General features: G+C 33.5%; 1 protein-coding gene across 1 annotated transcript in view; it reads left to right on the forward strand.

The window, feature by feature from the left end:
- The first annotated feature begins 376 nt into the window (after positions 1 to 376).
- Positions 377 to 20,749, forward strand: part of TMPRSS15 (transmembrane serine protease 15) — a 131,797-nt gene continuing 111,424 nt past the window's right edge. Inside the window, exons 1-6 of the mRNA XM_022574480.2 lie at positions 377 to 1,306; positions 4,202 to 4,332; positions 4,617 to 4,684; positions 10,525 to 10,676; positions 13,540 to 13,584; positions 15,357 to 15,392. Of these exons, the coding sequence (XP_022430188.1) occupies positions 1,162 to 1,306; positions 4,202 to 4,332; positions 4,617 to 4,684; positions 10,525 to 10,676; positions 13,540 to 13,584; positions 15,357 to 15,392 (577 nt within the window). The 5' untranslated portion in view covers positions 377 to 1,161. The remainder of the gene's footprint in view (positions 1,307 to 4,201; positions 4,333 to 4,616; positions 4,685 to 10,524; positions 10,677 to 13,539; positions 13,585 to 15,356; positions 15,393 to 20,749) is intronic.

Consider the following 20,749-nt stretch of genomic DNA (forward strand, 5'->3'; position numbering starts at 1 on the left):
TTATTATTGGCATTTTTTTTTTTTTTTCGGTACGCGGGCCTCTCACTATTGTGGCCTCTCCCGTTGCGGAGCACAGGCTCTGGACGCGCAGGCTCAGCGGCCATGGCTCACGGACCCAGCCGCTCCGCGGCATGTGGGATCTTACCAGACCGGGGCACGAACCCGTGTCCCCTGCATCAGCAGGCGGACTCTCAACCACTGCGCCACCAGGGAAGCCCTATTGGCATCTTTAAAAAGATAAAGTCCTGGGCAAGTGAGTAATGTCTTCCCCACCCAGAATACTTTCTTAAAATAGAAAAAAAAAATGCTTAATTCCTCTCACAGCTGCTACTCCTGTTCATTGATAACTACGAGGCCATAAAAAGTGGGCATATGAAGCCTTGTTTCAGTGGACTTTCCTTTAGGTTAGATCAATACTCCCTTACACTGCATAACTTCACATGGGTGACGTAATGAAGATTACAAAATTTGTGATTGTTTCAATAAGAAAAAAAATATATATATATATGTGTGTATACAGAGATACAGAAAAAGAGAGAGAAAGTGGGATAGAGGGAGGGTGGGAAGAGAGATTAAGTATTAATATATATGTTAGGCTATATATATATATATATATATATATATATATATACACATACACACACATATGTGCTTAAAATTTATCTTTAGAATGTCTACACCTACATAAAACAGGAAAAGATGCCTTAATAATGACTTGAGTCAGAGGGTGGAAGGTTGATCTGTTAGGGACTCTTTACAAATATCATGTGCATGTGCCCAATGATTAATTTGGCTACCATGAATTTCATATTTCTTCTACCAGTTCTCAAAATGATAAAGTATCATTTTTGTTTACAACATGCAGTTAGCATAATTCACACTGACAAATGGCCTGTTCAGGTGATTAACATTTACAACTCTAAGCTTCTCTGTACTCACTAATATCTTTTTAAACATTAACTGCACTTTTAAAGCTACTTAATGTATAGAGACATAATGTTGCCAAAGGGACATACACAACTCATTTACACTGACTAGTAAGAGTAGTGTAGGTTTGTTTGACAAGTCTTCTTGGAAAACTTGAGAGCTTGTGCTCTTCAGTTGGTGAAGCTTCTATGCTCTCTCAGAGCCCTTAGAGTAGCAAACCTTCAAAAACCAAAGATGGGCTCAAAGCGAAGTGTACCCTCAAGGCGCCGTTCTCTCAGCACCTATGAAGTCATGTTTGCAGCTCTCTTTGCCATATTGGTGGTGCTCTGTGCTGGGTTAATTGCAGTGGCCTGGCTGTCAATCAAGGGATCAGAAAGAGGTAAGTCACATAGACCTGGCTACAGAAAAGTGCTCTCAGATGAATGTATACACTTTAATCTCCAGAATCCTGCCAGCATATTGTATGCATTGCTGTGCTTTCATGGCAAGGTATTTATATTGCATCCAGATGCTTCACCATAGTTTACTTCATAGAATTTTTTTAACATGATATATAATTTGGATTTTAATTCAGAATTCAAACATGAGACTAAGTTTTTAAAACAGAAAATGATAATGTTCTCAGTTCCAACATATAATAAAGTAGGTTCATAGCCTGTGGGTCTGTTCTGATAGAATTTAAGTCATAAACCTATTCAAATATTGTTGACCATAGAAGAAGATAAGTAGGCCAAGTTAAAGAAAAAATATTGTTTATTTCTAGAGAATTATATCTTTATTCTCTTATTAGTACAACAATTTGAATTGCAACAGTATAAGGCAACTTGAATGTAATTGTGGATTTATAAAGATCTCAAGTTGCCTGAGTAGCAATTTGTGATTGACAGAAAGAAAAAAGAAAAGGTAATTCTTATTTAGAGCTAAATTACCTGTACCAACTGCTTTTAAAAGATCTACAATTGTATTATCTTGTTACAACAAACCTATGAGTTAGTTTTTATTGTTACCCTCCTTTTAAAGGTGAAAAATCAGAGACAGAGAATTTAGGTAACTTGCTTAAATTTGCAACATTGCCAGGTGGTGCAAACTAGACAGTCCAACTTTAGAACTTGTGCTCTTCTTTACCATTTATTCATTTCTAAGATAATTTTTTAAAAATGGCAGCGTAGCAGAAACTTGGGTATTAGATTTATTTTTTCTGAGAACATTTTCACATTTTTAAAAAAAATGATGAATTATATATAGGCATATTAATTCCTTCTGAAAACTCTCAGGGCAAAACCTTTTATATGTGAGTGATTTTGGTTTTACCAAGAAAACAAAATGCTCAGCCTTTGAGTTAGTTCTTTTCCCTTAGTAAATAAGTAAATTAGAATGTAATAAATATGATTTATAGTTTTATAAAATAAGTCCAATATAATTTCTGGTTTATTTAACTACTATAGCTACATACAGGAATATATTTTAAAGAGAAAGAAAACTTGTGATATTTTATATAATTATAAGAACAATTTAATAAATTATAAAAATTCACTGAGACTTTTAGAAAAGAGGCTGCTTTGGTCTTACTTAAATACTGTGAATAACTTCAAGGATATGTAATTATTTGGAAGTCTATTGGAAGTCTTGATGCTCAATAAAAATACAAAAGTTAGTTATTTTACCAGAAAAATAAATATTTATAAATGTTAATATGATTTAATTGTGAACAACTGAATATAAGAAGGGATTTGAGATAGGCAATAATAGAACACTAGAGGATATAAGACATTCTACTTTCAGTACATACTTTTACTTTAATACACTCTTAACACTTTTTATTGGAAACCATTGTAGACTTTTAAAAAATTGCAAAAATTGTAGACATTCATCCAGCTTCCCCTAATGTCAATATCTAGTACACACATAGTATAATTGTCACAACCAAGAAATTAACATTGTTACAATGTTATTAACTGAACCAAACACTTTATTCAACTTTTACCAGTTTTTCCACTAATGTCTTTACCTGTTCAGGATCCAGTGCAGATTCCAACACTGGGTTTAGTTATCATGTTTCCTTAGTCTCCTCCAATCCATGACAGTTCCTCAATCTTTCCTTGCCTTTCACTTTTAAATATGCAACTCTAAATGTTATTTTGAATGTTTAAAAAACAAATGAAATAGTATTAATAATACTGTTACATCAATTATGCAATGATAACTGTATAGATGAAGTGCAAGTTTATTATTTAAAGTATTAATTCTACAGTTCCTTCTGGACTAGGAGATTTGTGTCAATATATGACAGATCTTGGGTTCTGAAGTCAGTCAATCCTTTTTCTAAATTCCAGATCTGTAACTTTTATCACATTGGGAAATTTTCTTAGTGAATCTAAGCCCAAATTTCCCCATCTGGGAAAAGAAGAAATAACATCTTCGCATACCAGGTCAATGCATCATTATTATTACATTTACTAATGATTTCATCATTGTGTGAGTTTCACCTGAAGCAATTCATTTTAAATATAAATATATATGCAAAGAAAATAATCTCATAATGGGATTGTACTGGCCTTAGTGGCACATTTTATTTCCCATGTTTGTATTCAGTTTGTTAGCTTTTTTCTTATATTGTTTCATATTGAGATAATAAATTTTCTGCAGCATTCTCAATAACTTCTCCAGTAATGACAGTCTCCATCTAATGGCAAAAGGTCATACATGCCAATTTTATAATTATTAGAATGAGAGAAGTAGTTTCAAAGCTATGCTCCAAAGTAATACACACACTGAAATCTTCACAGCGATCCACATGTAGAAAATGAGCAGTGTCCCTTGATGCCAGGTGTTCAAGAAGTATCTGAAAGTAACTACAAAACTTTTAATGGTCCACTTCTCACTATGTTTCCCTGAATCAGTTCCCATAATTGGTGGAAGTTGATCATCCCTGTATCTTCCAACAGAAATCTCAATGACAAAGAAACAAAAACCAAACAAAACTTGGAAGCTTGGAGAGTTGGTTAGACTTCAAAGAAAAGAAAAAAAAATAATGGGATAGAGAAGAAGAAGTTTAATATTCAATCTTTTAAAACAACTAGATAGCTAAAAATATAAGTTAAAAAATAAAAAACAGCTGATGATGAAACACGAAGACTGCAAAGAAAAGAATCAAGAACCCCAGGGCCAACACATTAAGCAAGAACTTTACTTCTATGTCTTAACCGGAATGTGCATATTTTCTCTTATTCATTATTCACATTTTCAGTGTTTTGTTTCTTATTAATTCATCTAGATGCAGCATTTGGGAAAAATCATGAAGCCAGAGGGACATTGACAATAACATCCGGAGTTACATATAATCCTAATTTGCAAGACAAACTCTCAGTGGATTTCAAAGTTCTTGCTTTTGACATTCAGCAAATGGTAAGAGACCTTCTTTCCTCAACTAGTTTAAAATTTTATAACATAGTTTTGCTAACCACTTGCCAAAAGGTACATAGATCTTGTTCTCTTTGAAAACAATTAGTCAATAAATGTAAATGTACTTACATTTACATTTACTCATACTTAAATGTGTGAGACCCATCATCACAGAGAAGGAAATCACTCCAATACAGTTCTAAGTAGAATATAAAGATTATTTTGTTTAAAATTTTAAACAAAATCTTAAATTTAATATGCCTTTTCTTAACCTTTTCTTTTTTTAGATAGATGATATCTTTCAATCAAGTAATCTGAAAAATGAATATAAAAACTCAAGAGTTTTACAATTTGAGTAAGTATAGCTCAAAATTTTTCTATAGATAGAAAGCACAGGATCACAAAATAGTGATCTTTTTGTTAATATTTGTAAAAGAGTGTCACTATTTTTAGGAGAAAATGGAACATTTTAAATTTTCAACATTTTCCAGGAGGATTGAGAAAAGTGGCATAGTATAAACTTTTATATTTGTAACAAATAATAATAATAATGCTAGATAATTTATCTCATATTAACATGATTCTCTCTCCTAAGTGCAAAATCTTTCAGAGACACATGGAGAAGGCTGAGGTTGACTGCATACAGATGCCTAGGAGTCTTGACATTTAACCTATATCAAATAGAAGCCATAGGGTACTCCAGGTCATTGGAGAATGCAGTGAGCCTCACTTTATAGAAAGACTAATCTCCTATCTCAAATCAGAAACAATTGAACCTGAAAGCCTGGCACCAAAGATACTTGGTACATGGTCTTCACAAAAGTCCTGACATTAGTAAAAGGGTCCTTAGTTCTCAATGACCAAATAGAGGTAGGGAGGTCAAGTCAAAGGAAAAGAGATTATGTTTAGAAAAAGAAAAACAATGACAGAATTAGTTAATGGGCAGAAGGAAACTTTAGGCCTTGCCATTTCTTGTTGGAACAAAACGTATCCACTTAGTGGAAGCCATCATGAAAAAAAGCACAAAGATTCATTTTATACCAAAAAAAAAAAAAATTAGAACTCTGTTTCCTTCTTTCTCACCTACTTATCTATCTATATTTATCATTCTTTATTCCACTGCATATTCATGAGATCATAGTCTCAGTAGCCAGTCCACCCTCCCTCCATCTACTGGCTTCATTCCTATCCACAACACAGAGGCTTCGACTCCTGTTTTCCAGGGCTTATGATCTCTGATAGCCTCTTTCATGGCCTAATTTCAGAGCTATAATGACATAGGTGGACTCTCAGAAAGGTTATTATTATTTTCTTTTGTTTGTGTGTTTTCCTCAAAGTGCTGTTTTAAAATATTTATTCAGTATTTATTCTGTGAAGGTAAAACCATGCATGAAAGATTTTATTTCACTTTATTTCTCTGCTTTGGAATGAGTGGAACCAATTTCTCTTTGCCAGTTTTGGAGAGGATTGAGTGTGGAGATCTGCATTAAATCTTCAATTCAAATTTAGTTCTTAAAGGTTTTAGAACTAAAACCTTGCTTAAGGAGAGGTAACCCTGGTCCTTCCTCGCCTTCCTCAGGCTCTAACCGGTGAAACCCATGCAAAGCACAGTATCTAGTGCAGAGTTTATTAGGATAGTTTTGCTAATGGAACTCTTTGTCTTCTCTTGTTTACAACATGCTGGATAACTTTGTTTTTACTAGATTGGGAAAATTTGCTGAATATAGACTTTTATATAAGGTCTGGTGGTTTATCAAAACCCGAGCATTTTCTTTGATATTTATTAAGTAAACTTATGTTTCTCTAGATAGTAAAATCACTATATGTGAAACTGTAAATTATTTGAGTTAAGGAATTATTTCTTTCCCTTCCTTTAAACTACCTAGGAGACTAATATAGTTCCTAAGCCTTGATACATATTTTATAACAATTCTCAAATAATATACTTCATCAGTGTAGAGAGACTTTCACCTCATTGTAGCTGAACTACTTTTAAATCAGAAGTGAGTTTTTAAAAGATGCAATGCAAAGGAATTTCATGAAAATGTCTGTAATATAAATTACAGGTAGGTACTTTGGGAGACAGAGAAGAAAAGGATGAGAAAAATTCAGAAGCAGGAAAGAAAGTAACAAGCAAACGTTTAGGCTTACTTTAAATAATCAAATTTAAAATGACATATTCCACTTATAGAAAAAAATTGACAGACTCCTAATTCCTTTTGTAAATTATTTTCACCTTAAACTCCAATTGATAAAATCAAGACACAGAAATAACTGACTTCTCAACTAACTAACAATAGCCACACCAACTGTGAAAAATACATCTAAAGATCCTTTAAAATGCCTATTTCCTTTTCTGTTACTGATTTTACTGAAATACACACCCCATGCTTGTGTACATGGTCAAGTTATAGCACTCAGAATACTAAACTTAGTCATTAATCTATCTCTTCTTCCTTTTAAAAATATTATTTAATGTCAAATCTCGCTCCCCCTGCTAAGTTTTGTGTGTGTGTGTGTGTGTGTGTGTGTGTGTGTGTGTGTGTAGAGCCACTCTACAGGACAAGCAAATGGTTTACACTCATCTAGGAACACTTTCTATTATTCTGCTTTGTGGAAAGCGCTTTGACTCAAAGAGCATTTAGGAGTTGATTCTTCTAATAAAGTGCTGTTTACACTTTATGGCAATATGAAGCTTATTTTGCCCTTTGAGCACAGATAAGTCATCAAGCTAGGAAAGGAAAGACTTTTGTTTACTCAGCAACCCTAGAGGTTATCAGTATCATTAAGGGAAATAAGAGATAAGAAACATTTGATTTATTGCACACAGGCTCTCTGTATAATGATAGGATTTATCTGTTAAAAAAAAAAAAAAACAGACTCAGATATTCCACTGGAACAGTACTTTGAAATGAAAATGGCCATTGTTTTTTTTTTTTTTCCTAAAGGAAGAATTCACATTACCTTAATAAATAAATTCAATTTCACAGCAGTGATAGAGAGCATTATTAAACTACTAACATAATATAGCTTTCTTATTACATGAAACACAAATGTTTATTATGGGTTTCCTGATTTTTACTGTATATCTCTCTTATCTCAACATTTACTCTGAATAAGAAACAAATTTTAAAGAATACAACTGTATGTGGATATAGGATCTGTCACTCCTGTCCTTGCAAAGTATAAATTATTAAATTCAATGTATAATTCACAAGTAAGAAAACACATCTTTCATACAAAGATGTTTTATGCCTGAGGATGAACTTATCCAGTTACTTTCAACTCAGTGAAAGAAAATTCCAGATTTGTATGCTCTCTACCAAAATTACCTTACCTCTTTTACTCCCTAACTCAAATAAAATAAAAGCAAGTGGTCAGTCAAACTTAATATGTGAAAGTTACACAAAGAGAAAAATCCGATTTAATCAGAATTAAAGCTATCTGCTGTGCAACCAAGGAGGTAAAGATTAGAAATTGAAGACAGAGAAACTAATGGACTTTGTTCACTCTCACTTTATCTTTACCATATTGAACCTTGTCCATTTAAGAATTTTGGGGGGTGAGGTTTGTTAAGGAGACAATGAAAAGGAGGAGGCAGAGGAGGAGGAAGAGATGGAGGATGAGGGAAAATGAGAAGAAAAAGAAGAACAGGTGGCAGGGGAGGAGGAGAGAGAAAGGGAAAGGGACAGGAAGAGGGAAGCTTCTCTCTCTCAAAGTGTGGCGGCAATAAAATATCCATCCTCCCCCCCCCAATTCCAACTAGCTATTTTCTGCATCTTTTTAGATATAAAGTTCTGGTAACAATGCAAGATGATAAACACCTGGATCTGCATCTAGGCAAATGTGTTGTATTGTCTTTCCTATTGACAAATAGTTCATAATGGTGTTGATAGCAGTGGTATGTGGGGTGGGGATGGGAACTATAGCAAAACACATCTGGGAAACAGAGGTTCTGGGTTTTATTCCTCTCTCTCTCTCTGATATTAATAAGCTGTATAACTCTAGGCAAGGTTACCTATATTACTCTGAGTCTCATTCTCCCTATTTATAAAATTGCAATGTTGGCCAACACCACATGCAAAAATAGAGTCATCTCCCTTTTCTTGAGCATCTGTTTAAATAAATATGGATGAGGCCTGAGAGTTGTATGCCAGTTAAGATTTTTTTAATTGCAATTAACAGAACACGTGACTAAAAGTGCCTTAAACAACAAGAATTTACCATCTGACATCACAAGAAATCTGGAGGTTTCAGCAGAGGTTAATTCAGTGGAACAATGACAGAGACATAATCAAGAATTTAGGTGGTTTCATTGTTTTATTGTACTATCTTTAGCTTGTCAATCATAGCTTGCCTCATGGTCCCAAGATAGATGTGACAGTTCCAGCAATCACATGTATACATAATAACATTCAACAAAGAAGAGTAGTAGTCCACTATGAACCTTTATTTGATTAAATATAGAGAAGTTTTCAAGAAGTTTCCGATCAGCATCCCCTCATGTTCCATTGACCAGGGCCTCGTCATATGCCCATGAATAAAACTATCATTGACATGAGGAATGGTTGGAGAAGCCATGAGAAAATGGAGAGTTATTCTCCAACAAAATTAGAGACCAGCCAGCATGGAAAAATTAACAAGTGTGGAAGAATAGATAAAAACAGTGTCTGTGATGAAATCTATTTTTATCAAGGACAGCAGTGATTCCATGTGCGGGTAAATTTGGGGAACCCGGACCTAAATAGTTACTAAGGAGCCTTGCCATTTACAAGATTTGGATACTCTGATTTAATCAGATGATTGGAAAGTTAAACATTCTAACAGTTTAAAATAATATATCTAATAGAGGTGAAATGTGCAATTATTGATCAGAGTATCCTGTTCACGTCAATCATGAAAAGCTAGCTACATAAGAAGGAATCACTTCTGTTAAACGATGAACCTGAATATTAGCACGGAAACCAAAAAGGAATATCCTACCGAGAGGAAATGCTGATCTGCTGTGATCTTTCAGGAACATTTTTATCCTGTATATAGTCTTGGAGGAAAAAAAAAAAAACATTTATTATAGGTTTTTATCAAGACATATATACATACAGATACATAAAGAACTCTTCAGGAGTTGATGAAACCCTTCAAGAAACTCATTAACTTAAAGATATCACAAGGATATGAATGTAAATGTGTAAATTTCAGAACCAGCAAACATGCCATGCAAAATCTGGTCCTCCTTGGTCTGCCTCTTAAGGGTCCAAGTAAACCCTTAGTACCCCCAGCTTACTGAAGGATACAGAATGAAGACCAGAGCTAGAGTTTGTTTCCCAAGGAGTTGTATCCTAAAAGCACAGTAGCAAAGTAGAAATGTAGACAGAAGAGCAAAATTCTCTCCAGTATTTCTAGTGGGCCCAAAATTTATTCATTTTTATGATTCTTTAAACTGTAAACAAATCACCAGTGAAGAAAACTTTGAAAATGCATATTTCAGAGAAGGCGAAGAAGTAAAAGAGAAGATGACTTGGGTCATGTACTTGAACTTTAATGTTATGGTCGGAGATGAGTAGGCAAGATAATCCCAGCACTTGACCATGAGACAGAAAATCCCACAAATTCCCAATAATCCACTTATGCTTGTCTTCTTTCTACCCTTCTAAATCAGGGCATATTTTATTTATTTTATATTAAGAATATAGAAGAAAAAGTAGATATAAATTAGTTGCTATAAGCTTGCTATCAAGCGTTCATAAACTATATAGAAAATTTTTCTCTGAAATCAGTGAAACTACTTTAGACCTATTCCTACTTAGAAGTCATCTATGAAAAATTACAAATTCACATTCTTCATTTTTTCAAACAGTAAAATAAGAATAAATGTCATGATACCATGTGATTTGGTTTAATTTGACACAAGTATCTGTGGTCTAGCCTAGGGATTAGCATGCTAATGTGGAACTCAGAAAAATCAGGTTCTAATCTGGATATATCTTGTGTTCTTGGAGAAACATTTTCTTTTAATTTCTCTTTCTTCCACCTGTGAAATAAAGATAATATTTGATATGACCTACTTTGTATAGGTGTAATAAGGATTAACAAGGGGATAACGGTGGAGAATTTCAAAGACACCTTACATAAATTGAACACAAATCATTTGAAGAAGGCTAACTTTTTTCTCTTATGTCATTTTTTGCTTTGCAGAAATGGCAGCATTATAGTCATATTTGACCTTCTCTTTGCCCAGTGGGTGTCAGATGAAAATGTAAAAGAAGAAATGATTCAAGGCATTGAAGCAAATAAATCCAGCCAACTGGCCATTTTCCATATTGATGTAAACAGCATTGATATTACAGGTACCTGTGAACATTATTTGATTTCTTTGAATTGTTAAGCTATGAAATTAAAATTCTAGCTATGTATCAGGGGAGCAGTGGGATCACCCTGGACTTTAGAAACCTGTCTTATTGACTGATGTAACACATTTAAATAATAAAAATAAAATATGGAGAAACTGTTTTGGAGAAAAATGTCAGTGAGAAAATGTTTGTAAAATATCAAACATCAAAAAGGTTCTGAAAATACTGGCATGTATAAATGTTTGTGGGTCTGATCACACTTTTGCCATTGGCCAAGCACACCCTGACTTTCCAGGAACCCTGCATTGGAAAGTGACACATTACTTTGTGATAGTCATATAGATATTATTAGATTACATAGTAATTGGCAAATCCAGTCTCTGACTGAGGACTTAAAAGAAGGGCTTCCCTGGTGGCGCAGTGGTTGAGAGTCCGCCTGCCAATGCAAGGGACACGGGTTCGTGCCCCGGTCCGGGAAGATCCCACATGCCACGGAGCGGCTAGGCCCGTGAGCCATGGCCACTGAGCCTGCGCATCCGGAAAGCCTGTGCTCCACAACAGGAAAGACCACAACCGTGAGAGGCCCGCATAAGGCAAAAAAAAAAAAAAAAAAAAAAGGAAGGAAAGGAAGTAAAAAGAGGGGATTATGAGTTTGATTCATCTCAGTTACTTATAAAAAATAAAACTTTATTTTAAAATGATAAATAATTTTAAGATAAAAATAATCAAAGGGGAAGAGATATAGGACATCAAAAATAATAGCAAGACAATGATGCCTATCAATGTTAGGTTATTCTAAATTTTCCATTTTAGTTATTTCCCATTCAATTTAATTCAACAAACATGTATACATGTATACCGAGTCCTATTTTGGTTGAAAACAATAGTAAGTTGCCAGGCCCATCCAGATCCACAATCTCTTATCTGTAAACCTTCAGGCTAAATATGTTTTAGAATTCAGAAATTTTTAGATGTTAGAAAGCTCATCAATATATAAATATCCACATCAAGTGGAATAAAGGCAAACAGCCTATTGCCAGTTCAAATAGTTTTGCTTCAGAATGAGATGTCAGTATAGATTTGCCCTTAAAGGAAACATAAAAAAACATGCATTTTAAAAATTTTGTTACAGTGGATACAAAATTGCAGACCTCGAGTTGCTTTTCTTTACAACATGGGTTCATAAAGCACAGTACTCCTTCACTAAGCCCCCTACTATATCCTGCCGTGCCTGTTCAGTGAGAAGACAGATCAGGCTCTTAAGTGCTTCTTCTACTGATGGTTTGGTCCCCTCTGGCACAGCTGCTGGAGCAGAGGCTGTTTTGGATTTTTGTCTGATTCAAATGAGCTGAAAACTACTACTAACTATTATTAGCTACAACAGGTGGTTTTTCTATCAACACATTTACTCCTCATACCAATCTTATTACACAGTATCTTTACTACCCCCATTTTACAGATGAGACACCTAACATACAGAAAATTTAGCTATTTCGAGGTGGATTGAGGATTCTGACCCACGTGGTCTTAGCCTAATATCTGCGCTCTTATATTAGAGTTTCTTTGTAATAGTTTTGTCTTTAAACAATGTTGATTATTTTTCAATAGTCAATTTTCTTCTAGAAAGGTGGTATCTTGCTATCTTTATTTGAATAGGCATCAGTTTCTGGAGGTCTGCTGAGGCAAATGAATTGACAGGTGTGCTGAAACTTATTTTCATGACTCTATGGTGGGACTACTTGGGAGAGGGGAGTTTGTGGTTTTAAAAACTTTATTTATTCAATAAAACTATAACCTTTGAATTAACTTAGAATAAGGATCATAAATGCAATAAACTATATCACAACATCAACTCAAGAATATGATCCAGAAGTTGAAGTTACATTTAACTTGTTGAACTATATTAAAACACGTTTATAAACATAATTAATATAATTAACATAATCAACATAATTAATTTTAGGTATTTAAGTTTAATATTCACTCGCATCATGTGAATTTTCAAATTTATTACATTTTTAAATTGGTTAATAATTTCACAGATACCTTTGATTTTTATATAGTATACTGTCAAACCAAACATAGTGAAAATTAAAATATTATCTTCTTTATGAAAATATCTTATAAAACTTATTTTATCTTCTTCATCAATAATCTACCATATAACATTTATGAAACTGCTATAGATCTTTTAGAAAGAAGACAGTGCAGTAATGAAGAAATAACATAATAAACAATCTAGTTAGTAGAAGAGGACATACCTCTTAACCCACTTACCATAAATATTGTTTTGAATGAAAACAAATTCATTAGATCATAAGATATGATTTTCTTTATTTTTAATATAGTCGTCATTATATCTTTAAAAGTATTAAACATGTTAATGGGTGAAGAAAATAGCTAGTTTTTATCTTTTATGTGAAAAGCACTTTATACTTAAACAGTACTTAGTTCCCTGTAGATATTATCATGTGTAAGATTATTTTGGCATCCATTTGTTTCAGTGCAAAACAATTGATTCTAGGTCTGACAAGATATGGTGTGTTATATTGTCTCTCTTAAATATAAATTATTCTATATAATTATGATGAATAAATAGATATCTTTCTTAAATGGGTAAAATAAAGCAAATATTTTGCATAGGTAAATTTATAGAGAATACATAGAGATTCTGGAAATTCATCAAATGTATCACAATCAAATTATAATTAAATAAATAAATAGGAACATTCAGGATGAGAAAGGATGAAATGGAAACTCTGGTAGATCAGATGCCCTTTGAATGAATATTCAAACTGCACTTGATGTTTTGTAATATATTTATACTCTAAGCCCTAACTTCAAACCAACTTTATTCCAGCGTCTTTGGAGAATTTCTCTACGATAAGTCCTGCAACAACTTCAGGTCAGTACTTATGGCATTTCAAAATGTATAATTCGGTGATCATAAAACTTTATGACATTAGGCAAGGATTCAATATTTTTCTGGCGGCTCTTTCTAAATTAGATATTTAGTCTTCATATCAAAATGTATAAAGCATACATTTGGTTAGGAATAACATAGTTAATAATATTGCAAAGTTCATAGTGCCTAGTTATATATACAAGGTTATGCATTTCCAATTCCAATGCTCCTTTCATATTTTAAATTCTATATATGTATGTATGCATATATGATGTGTGAGAGTGTGTTTGTGCGTGCGCATGTGTGTGATCTCAAAATATGGCTCTGATAATGCAGCCTTGGAAATGAAACCCTGACATTTGTAAGGTCACTATAAATGAGGGAAAGGAATTTAAAATATAATGAAATGATAACTTTCAAAATGTATCATACTCTTTGGAAAGGACAATCTAAAGTTTAATGTTAAATTTGCTCTATTCCAGCATTTTCTCCACCCTATGTTTCTAACTACAATTTGTCACTACCTCTTCACTTTGTCTTATCAGGATCATACTGACTATCAAAAGAGTGCTTTGAGAAATTATCAATCATTTAAAAACTAACCTGAGTTATCTTAAAATGGAAAATCATTCTGTTGTAGAAAAATTATTCAAATTGAAGTCAAAAGATTTGAACACTAATCCTGTCTGTCAACTACCAGAATCACTGGGCATTTCACCTTCTGAAAATCTGCTTCCCATAAATTGTAAATAATAAAATTTTCTAAATATTTTAGAAGTCATCACAAGTATTGAATTCATATAAAAATGATTTTATAGTGTAAATTGTTATAAAACTATAACCACATTACTTTTAGTGTTATCCATAATCATGACCATTTTTATAATATTTGAAAAATCTATTTGTTTGAAGTATCTACTTGGACCAGGTACCATATATATATATATATATATATATATATATATATATATATATATATATATATATATATTTTTTTTTTTTACATCTTTATTGGAGTATAATTGCTTTTAAATGGTGTGTTAGTTTCTGCTTTATAACAAAGTGAATCAGTTATACATATATATATATCCCCATATCTCTTCCCTCTTGCATCTCCCTCCCTCCCACCCTCCCTATCCCACCCCTCTAGGTGGTCACAAAGCACCCAGCTGATCTCCCTGTGCTCTGTGGCTGCTTCCCACTAGCTATCTATTTTATGTTTGGTAGTGTATATATGTCCATGCCACTCTCTCACAAACATTATCTCATTTAGTTCTCAGAATGATTTTGTAGAGACTAATAATTTTTCTACTTAAAAATACATAAGTAATAAAGAATGTGCTCAGAGCCACACAGCTATTAATTATCAAAGTCAGGAATTAAAAAGAATTCCTCTGGACTGCAAAGCTCATGGTCTAAGCATAACTCAAGCTCCTATTTCAAACAATAGCAGATTAATCTAGAACATTTTAGTCTACAGCCATTATGAAATTAATGAATTCTTATGTTTAGTTATTGATAATTGAAAAACATCATCTTCATTATTTAAAAAGTAAGCACATCTAAAAACCTCTGCTCTACAGCTCTAAAAATCAATAAAAACATAATAGATTTATTTTCAGCTCCAGATACAAATGATGTATTCTTAAGTTAATAAATACTAATAATTCATAGTCATTTTTAAAATTCTCAAGTAAAATATTAAACAGAAGGAATTCCTAATAATCAGTTTTTAAATGTAATTGTTATTTTTATGTCATTTATTTTTACAGACAAGCTAACTACCAGCAGTCCTCTGGCAACTCCAGGTCAGTTTTAATATTATTTCTCTTATTTTAAAACAACTTTTCGCTAATATTTCATTTTGACTCCTGAGAATTCTCTGATAACACAGCAGTTAACAGTACCCTTATTTAATAGATAAGAAAACTAGGGCATCAAAGTTTATACTTTTAGCCTAATATTTTACCAAAAATTAACAATATATTTGAGGCAATCAAGGCCTGGATTATCTGATCTCACTTCAGTCCTTCATCTATTAGAGCCATGGTTATTACCTTTTGCTAAGAACACCACCAATAGGATCAAAATGTCTGCCAGAAAGGATGTAGGCTTCATAGGATGTGAGGGAATTTTTTCTCTAATTATTCTCTCTGCATGCAAGGGAGACGTGCTTGCTCTCTCCTCTTAACGGTATGGTTGCCAAACCAGTACCAAAGTTGCCTTGGATTCATTCATTCAGCAATTTTTCATTAAATGCCTACCTTATGCCAACTCCTGATGTGTATCTGTAATGTGAAAATTTTTCTGGATTCCTAGTAATTGTCTACTGTACCTTTGTCTATGTGCTGGTTAACCAAAATGTCTTCTCTGGTCCTAACTTAATCTTCATGTTAAGTGGTCTGGATGTGAACCTAATCTCTTTAGGTAAACTCCATAAAGGCAATAGTGTGTGGATCATCAGCTCCAAAAATAATACTGCCATTTTTATGTTATTAGAATTTATATCAAATGTTATATACGTACAAGGAGAGAACATTTGTGAAATTATAAATGATCTCTGAGTAACACAATAATTCTTGGATAAAATGGTTGGTGTGATGTTTGAAAAGCAGAATGATATATGAATCATTAATCAAAATGGTTTATGAAACAAGTCATCCCACCTCTAAACCTATAGAGGTATTTTATGGTAGGATAAGCCTGCCTGGGGTTGTATGTAGGTGTTAACCATATAGTAGCACAACATATTGAAAAATAAAACTGCTCTTCAGCCCATAGTCCCTTATCCAATGTAGAAAACTATTTACAGCCTCTAAAATCACCTTTCAACACACTTTCAAAAACTGATTTTAGGATCTATAGTGACTAATTCCTTTAATCTAAAAATAAACTGAAAAAATAATTCTAATATATTTTGAGAAATTTATTTCTAAAACTTTAAAAGTCAGCAACAAATATCTAAATTAGTGCTCTGTTTTCCATTTATCTGTCTGTTTACTGATTCACTGAGTGACTCAAATAACCCACAGTTATTGAGGACCTCTTAGGTATATAAAATGCTGTAAGAGAAATATGTGGAATGACTTAGTGGGGGAAAAAAATGTGTTAAAGCAAGAAATCCTTGGACTTAAGTTTTCCCCCTTACTCTCCTAAAGATAAAGCCACCAAAATTATAAAAAGTGGCTGAACCATATGACCAGTTCCTTGCAGGACTATGTCTGGTCCAAAACGTCCATAAGAAATTTGTCCACACCAAAAAGGTCCTTGATAATTTGGTCCTGTCCAAAATCATTTGGCATGGACCAAATATGCTCATGGACATTTTATATAGGACCAAATTTTAAGGACCTTTTGGAATGAACCAAATGTCTTATGGACCAAAATATCTCACAGGCCAAAGGTCTTGTGACATATTGGCCAGTATCAAAAGTTGGCTAACAGCCCAGTTTCTTCTGGTCAAAGGAGATGGAGAATGGGGAACAGAGAGCATGAGGGTAATACTCAACCCTTACTTTTCTCTCCTAGGGAGTGGAATAGAAATCTCCTTTCCTACATGTAAACTATAAGAATGGGACCAGTACATATTTAGCCCTATCTTTCACTCTTTATGTAAGCATTTGATAATCAAAATGAAGACCAAAACGTAACATACAATTTTCAAACATTGAAAGTGTGTGGGTGAATCCGCCATAACCATTTCCACCAATTACTGTACACATCACTTTTGATAAGCTACCTAGTCTTCTTGAACTTTGTATTTATTATCTGAAAGACAAAGATTTAAATATATATCTTAGAGTGGTCATGAAGAAGAGAAATAATACAAATACAAATTAATGACTGGCATAAAGAGGGGCACATGTTAGATCCTTTCTCCTTTCCCCCTTCAGACTTAGACCAAAAAAAAAAAAAAAAGCAGCTGGATACTTTTTTAAAAACATTTTTCAAAAACTAAACTAAGGTTAAGACAAGATTACTGTATTCAGTAATGCTCATTTTAATCTGATCATTTATTTGACCAAAGAAACTCCATATCCAAAGCTTTCCTGTTATTAGAGACTGTACTAAATTACTTTACTCAATCCTCACAAAATTATAATAAGGTGAGTAGGTGGCAAAATATCACATTCCCTCTTTTACTGGATCCATGAGTCCCCAGTCATCCTTCCCATTTATTCCTCTCATATGTCAAGATACTATAAATCTATAGAAGGGAAAGAGACAATTAAACTTGAAAACCTCAGTTTCCAAGCAATAATTTATTATGAATATGCCTTTCAGGGATGTTAACTTTATTCTCATTTTTTATATACCTGGAAGACAGAGTGTGAGAAAAATCAGCAAATGCATGCATCATATACCTGAGCGTTAGTAATATAAATTATGCCGCAGAGAATTTTTATATGATGGTACAAAGTCCATGAGGATTATGTTCTATTGCTCAACTGTCTTTGTTGCCAATTACTGTAAAGTTTTACTAACCCATTTGGAAGAGTAAAGGGAGAGATGGGAACTAAGGTTGAATTATACCGATTGATTTCTGGCTGCTACAGTGTGCCTGAGAGGGGCTCTTGGGCAATTGTTCATATGCTTGAAGGGTTTCTAGAATACAGCTTGTTCTAGTCTTTTGTTGCTTACTGTGTACGCAATGATTGAGAAAAAAACAAAAGTTTCATTACCATGGGCTTTCTCAATCTCCAACAACATGCAATTTGCCACAATTCCATTATGTGGAGGGGTTTGGGGACTGAAGAAGAGGAACTGGCTGATTTGGTGAAGAACATAAAGTTGGGTCAAGAGAAGCTAAGGCAGAATTATACTCCTTAAATGCATTAATTGCCCCAGGACAAAGACACAGGCACTGTAACTAACACCAAATGTATTTTGACTTTAAGAATTTTTTTTCTCTGCATTTGAGAAAAAATTATACATATATTGCTAAGCACTCTCCTCTAATTTAAGACATTCCTATGTACATGATAATAGAATTAAAGTATCTTTCCACTATAATTTCATTTGAATTGACCAGTCATAGTCTTACTAAATAGATTAAATTTGTTCTTTTAAAGTAGATGAGAATTTCTGTAAGGTGATATCTCTTTTTCTAATACAGTACAGTGAAATAAACTTGGTCTCTCAAGGCAGGCATTCATGGATTCAGGTTCTGATTCCATTACTAAGTAAGCTATTAAAGGAGACAATTACCAGGAATTGGGTTTAATTTGTCTCATCTTTGGCCACCAAGCGTTGTTACCCCTATTTAAGTAACAGAGAAAATAAAAATCAAAGATTTCCAAAATGTGATTTTCAAATTACTGTCTTGTGTGTAATACTTCTTATAACTGGTATGGAAGAAAACAAATAATGGATTTCAGTCTTTTTATCCTCCACAATGCTCAGCGCAGAGTCTGCACAAAGTAGGCACAAGAGATTCCTCACCCCAAATCACTGGACATTGATATGACTGTGAATCACTCTGAAGTAATCACATTTCAGTGTGTACTGACTCCTTCATAATACAAATATAAACAGTTACTTAAAACCTTCCATTTGCAGAATTCCAAATAATACTAATTTACTGGTGGGTTTTCATAATTTGCCAAAAAATTAATATCCAGAAGATAAAATACCATATACATATAAAAATATGCCAATATTTTTCCCACTCAAGAAAACAGCAACTAATATTCAGACAACTTGAACAGCTTTTAATAAACAGAACCAATTATTATTCTCTTTGTGCACATTTCCTTAAATAGAATTTCTTAACTGCTTTGCTAAAAATTCCCTCTTGAGAAGTACAGTACAGATTTCCTAGAAAAGAAGAAATACTAGAGCAAATAATTAAGGAATGAAATGGTAAACTAAGTAGTACACAAATCAAATGACTCTAGTTTTAATAATGGAAGGTCATTTAAAAAAACTGGCATCTGGATAATTTCTGTAATAGTTAATGTGTTAACCAATGGTTTTGTGGGGAATTGAAATCATATATGTGTACAAAAGGAGATGAGACAGAGACAGCAGACTAAGTAAAAATAAAATCTGATAAAATCCCAAAACACACTTCCTTTATATAGCAAAACAATATTCATATTTTCCATATTGGTATTTATTTTTTAACATTTTTATTGGAGTATAATTGCCTTACAATGTTGTGTTAGTTTCTGCTGTATAACAAAGTGAATCAGATATATGTATACATATATACCCATATCTCCTCCCTCTTGTGTCTCCCTCCCACCCTCCCTATCCCGCCCCCCTATCCCACCCCCCTAGGTGGTCACAAAGCACCGAGCTGATCTCCCTGTGCTATGCGGCTGATTCCCACTAGCTATCTATTTTATGTTTGGTAGTGTATATATGTTCATGCCACTCTCTTACTTTGTCCCAGCTTACCCTTTCCCCTTCCCAGTATCCTCAAGTCCATTCTCTACGTCTGCGTCTTTATTCCTGTCCTGCCCCTAGGTTCTTCAGTACCATTATTATTATTTTTTTTAGATTGCATATACATGTGTTAGCATACAGTATTTGTTTTTCTCTTTTTGACTTTCTTCACTCTGTATGACAGATTCTTAGTCCATCGACCTCACTACAAAGAACTCAATTTCATTTCCTTTTATGGCTGAGTAATATTCCGTTGTATATATGTGCCACATCTTCTTTATCCATTTATCTGTCGATGGACATTCAGGTTGCTTCCATGTCCTGGCTATTGTGAATAGAGCTGCAATGAACATTGTGGTACTTGACTATTTTTGAACTATGGTTTTCTCAGGGTATATGCCCAAGAGTGAGATTGCTGGGTCGTATGACAGTTCTATTTTTAGTTTTTAAAGGAAACTCCATGTTGTTCTCCACAGTGGCTGTAACAATTTACACTCCCACAAACAGTGCAAGAGGGTCCGCATTTCATCACACCCTCTCCAGCATTTATTGTTTGTAGATTTTTTGATTATAGCCATTCTGACGGCTGTGAGGTGATACCTCATTGTAGTTTTGATTTGCATTTCTCTAATGATTAGTGATGTTGAGCATCCTTTCATGTGTTTGCTGACAAACTATATGTCTTCTTCGGAGAAATGTTTATTTAGGTTTTCTGCCCATTTTTGGATTGGGTTGTTTGTTTTTTGGATACTGAGTTGCATGAGCTGCTTGTAAA

Source organism: Delphinapterus leucas, chromosome 4, assembly GCF_059928025.1.
Source record: "Delphinapterus leucas isolate spDelLeu-1000000601 "Yukka" chromosome 4, BTC_Dleu_Yukka2, whole genome shotgun sequence".
Lineage (NCBI taxonomy): Eukaryota > Metazoa > Chordata > Mammalia > Artiodactyla > Monodontidae > Delphinapterus > Delphinapterus leucas.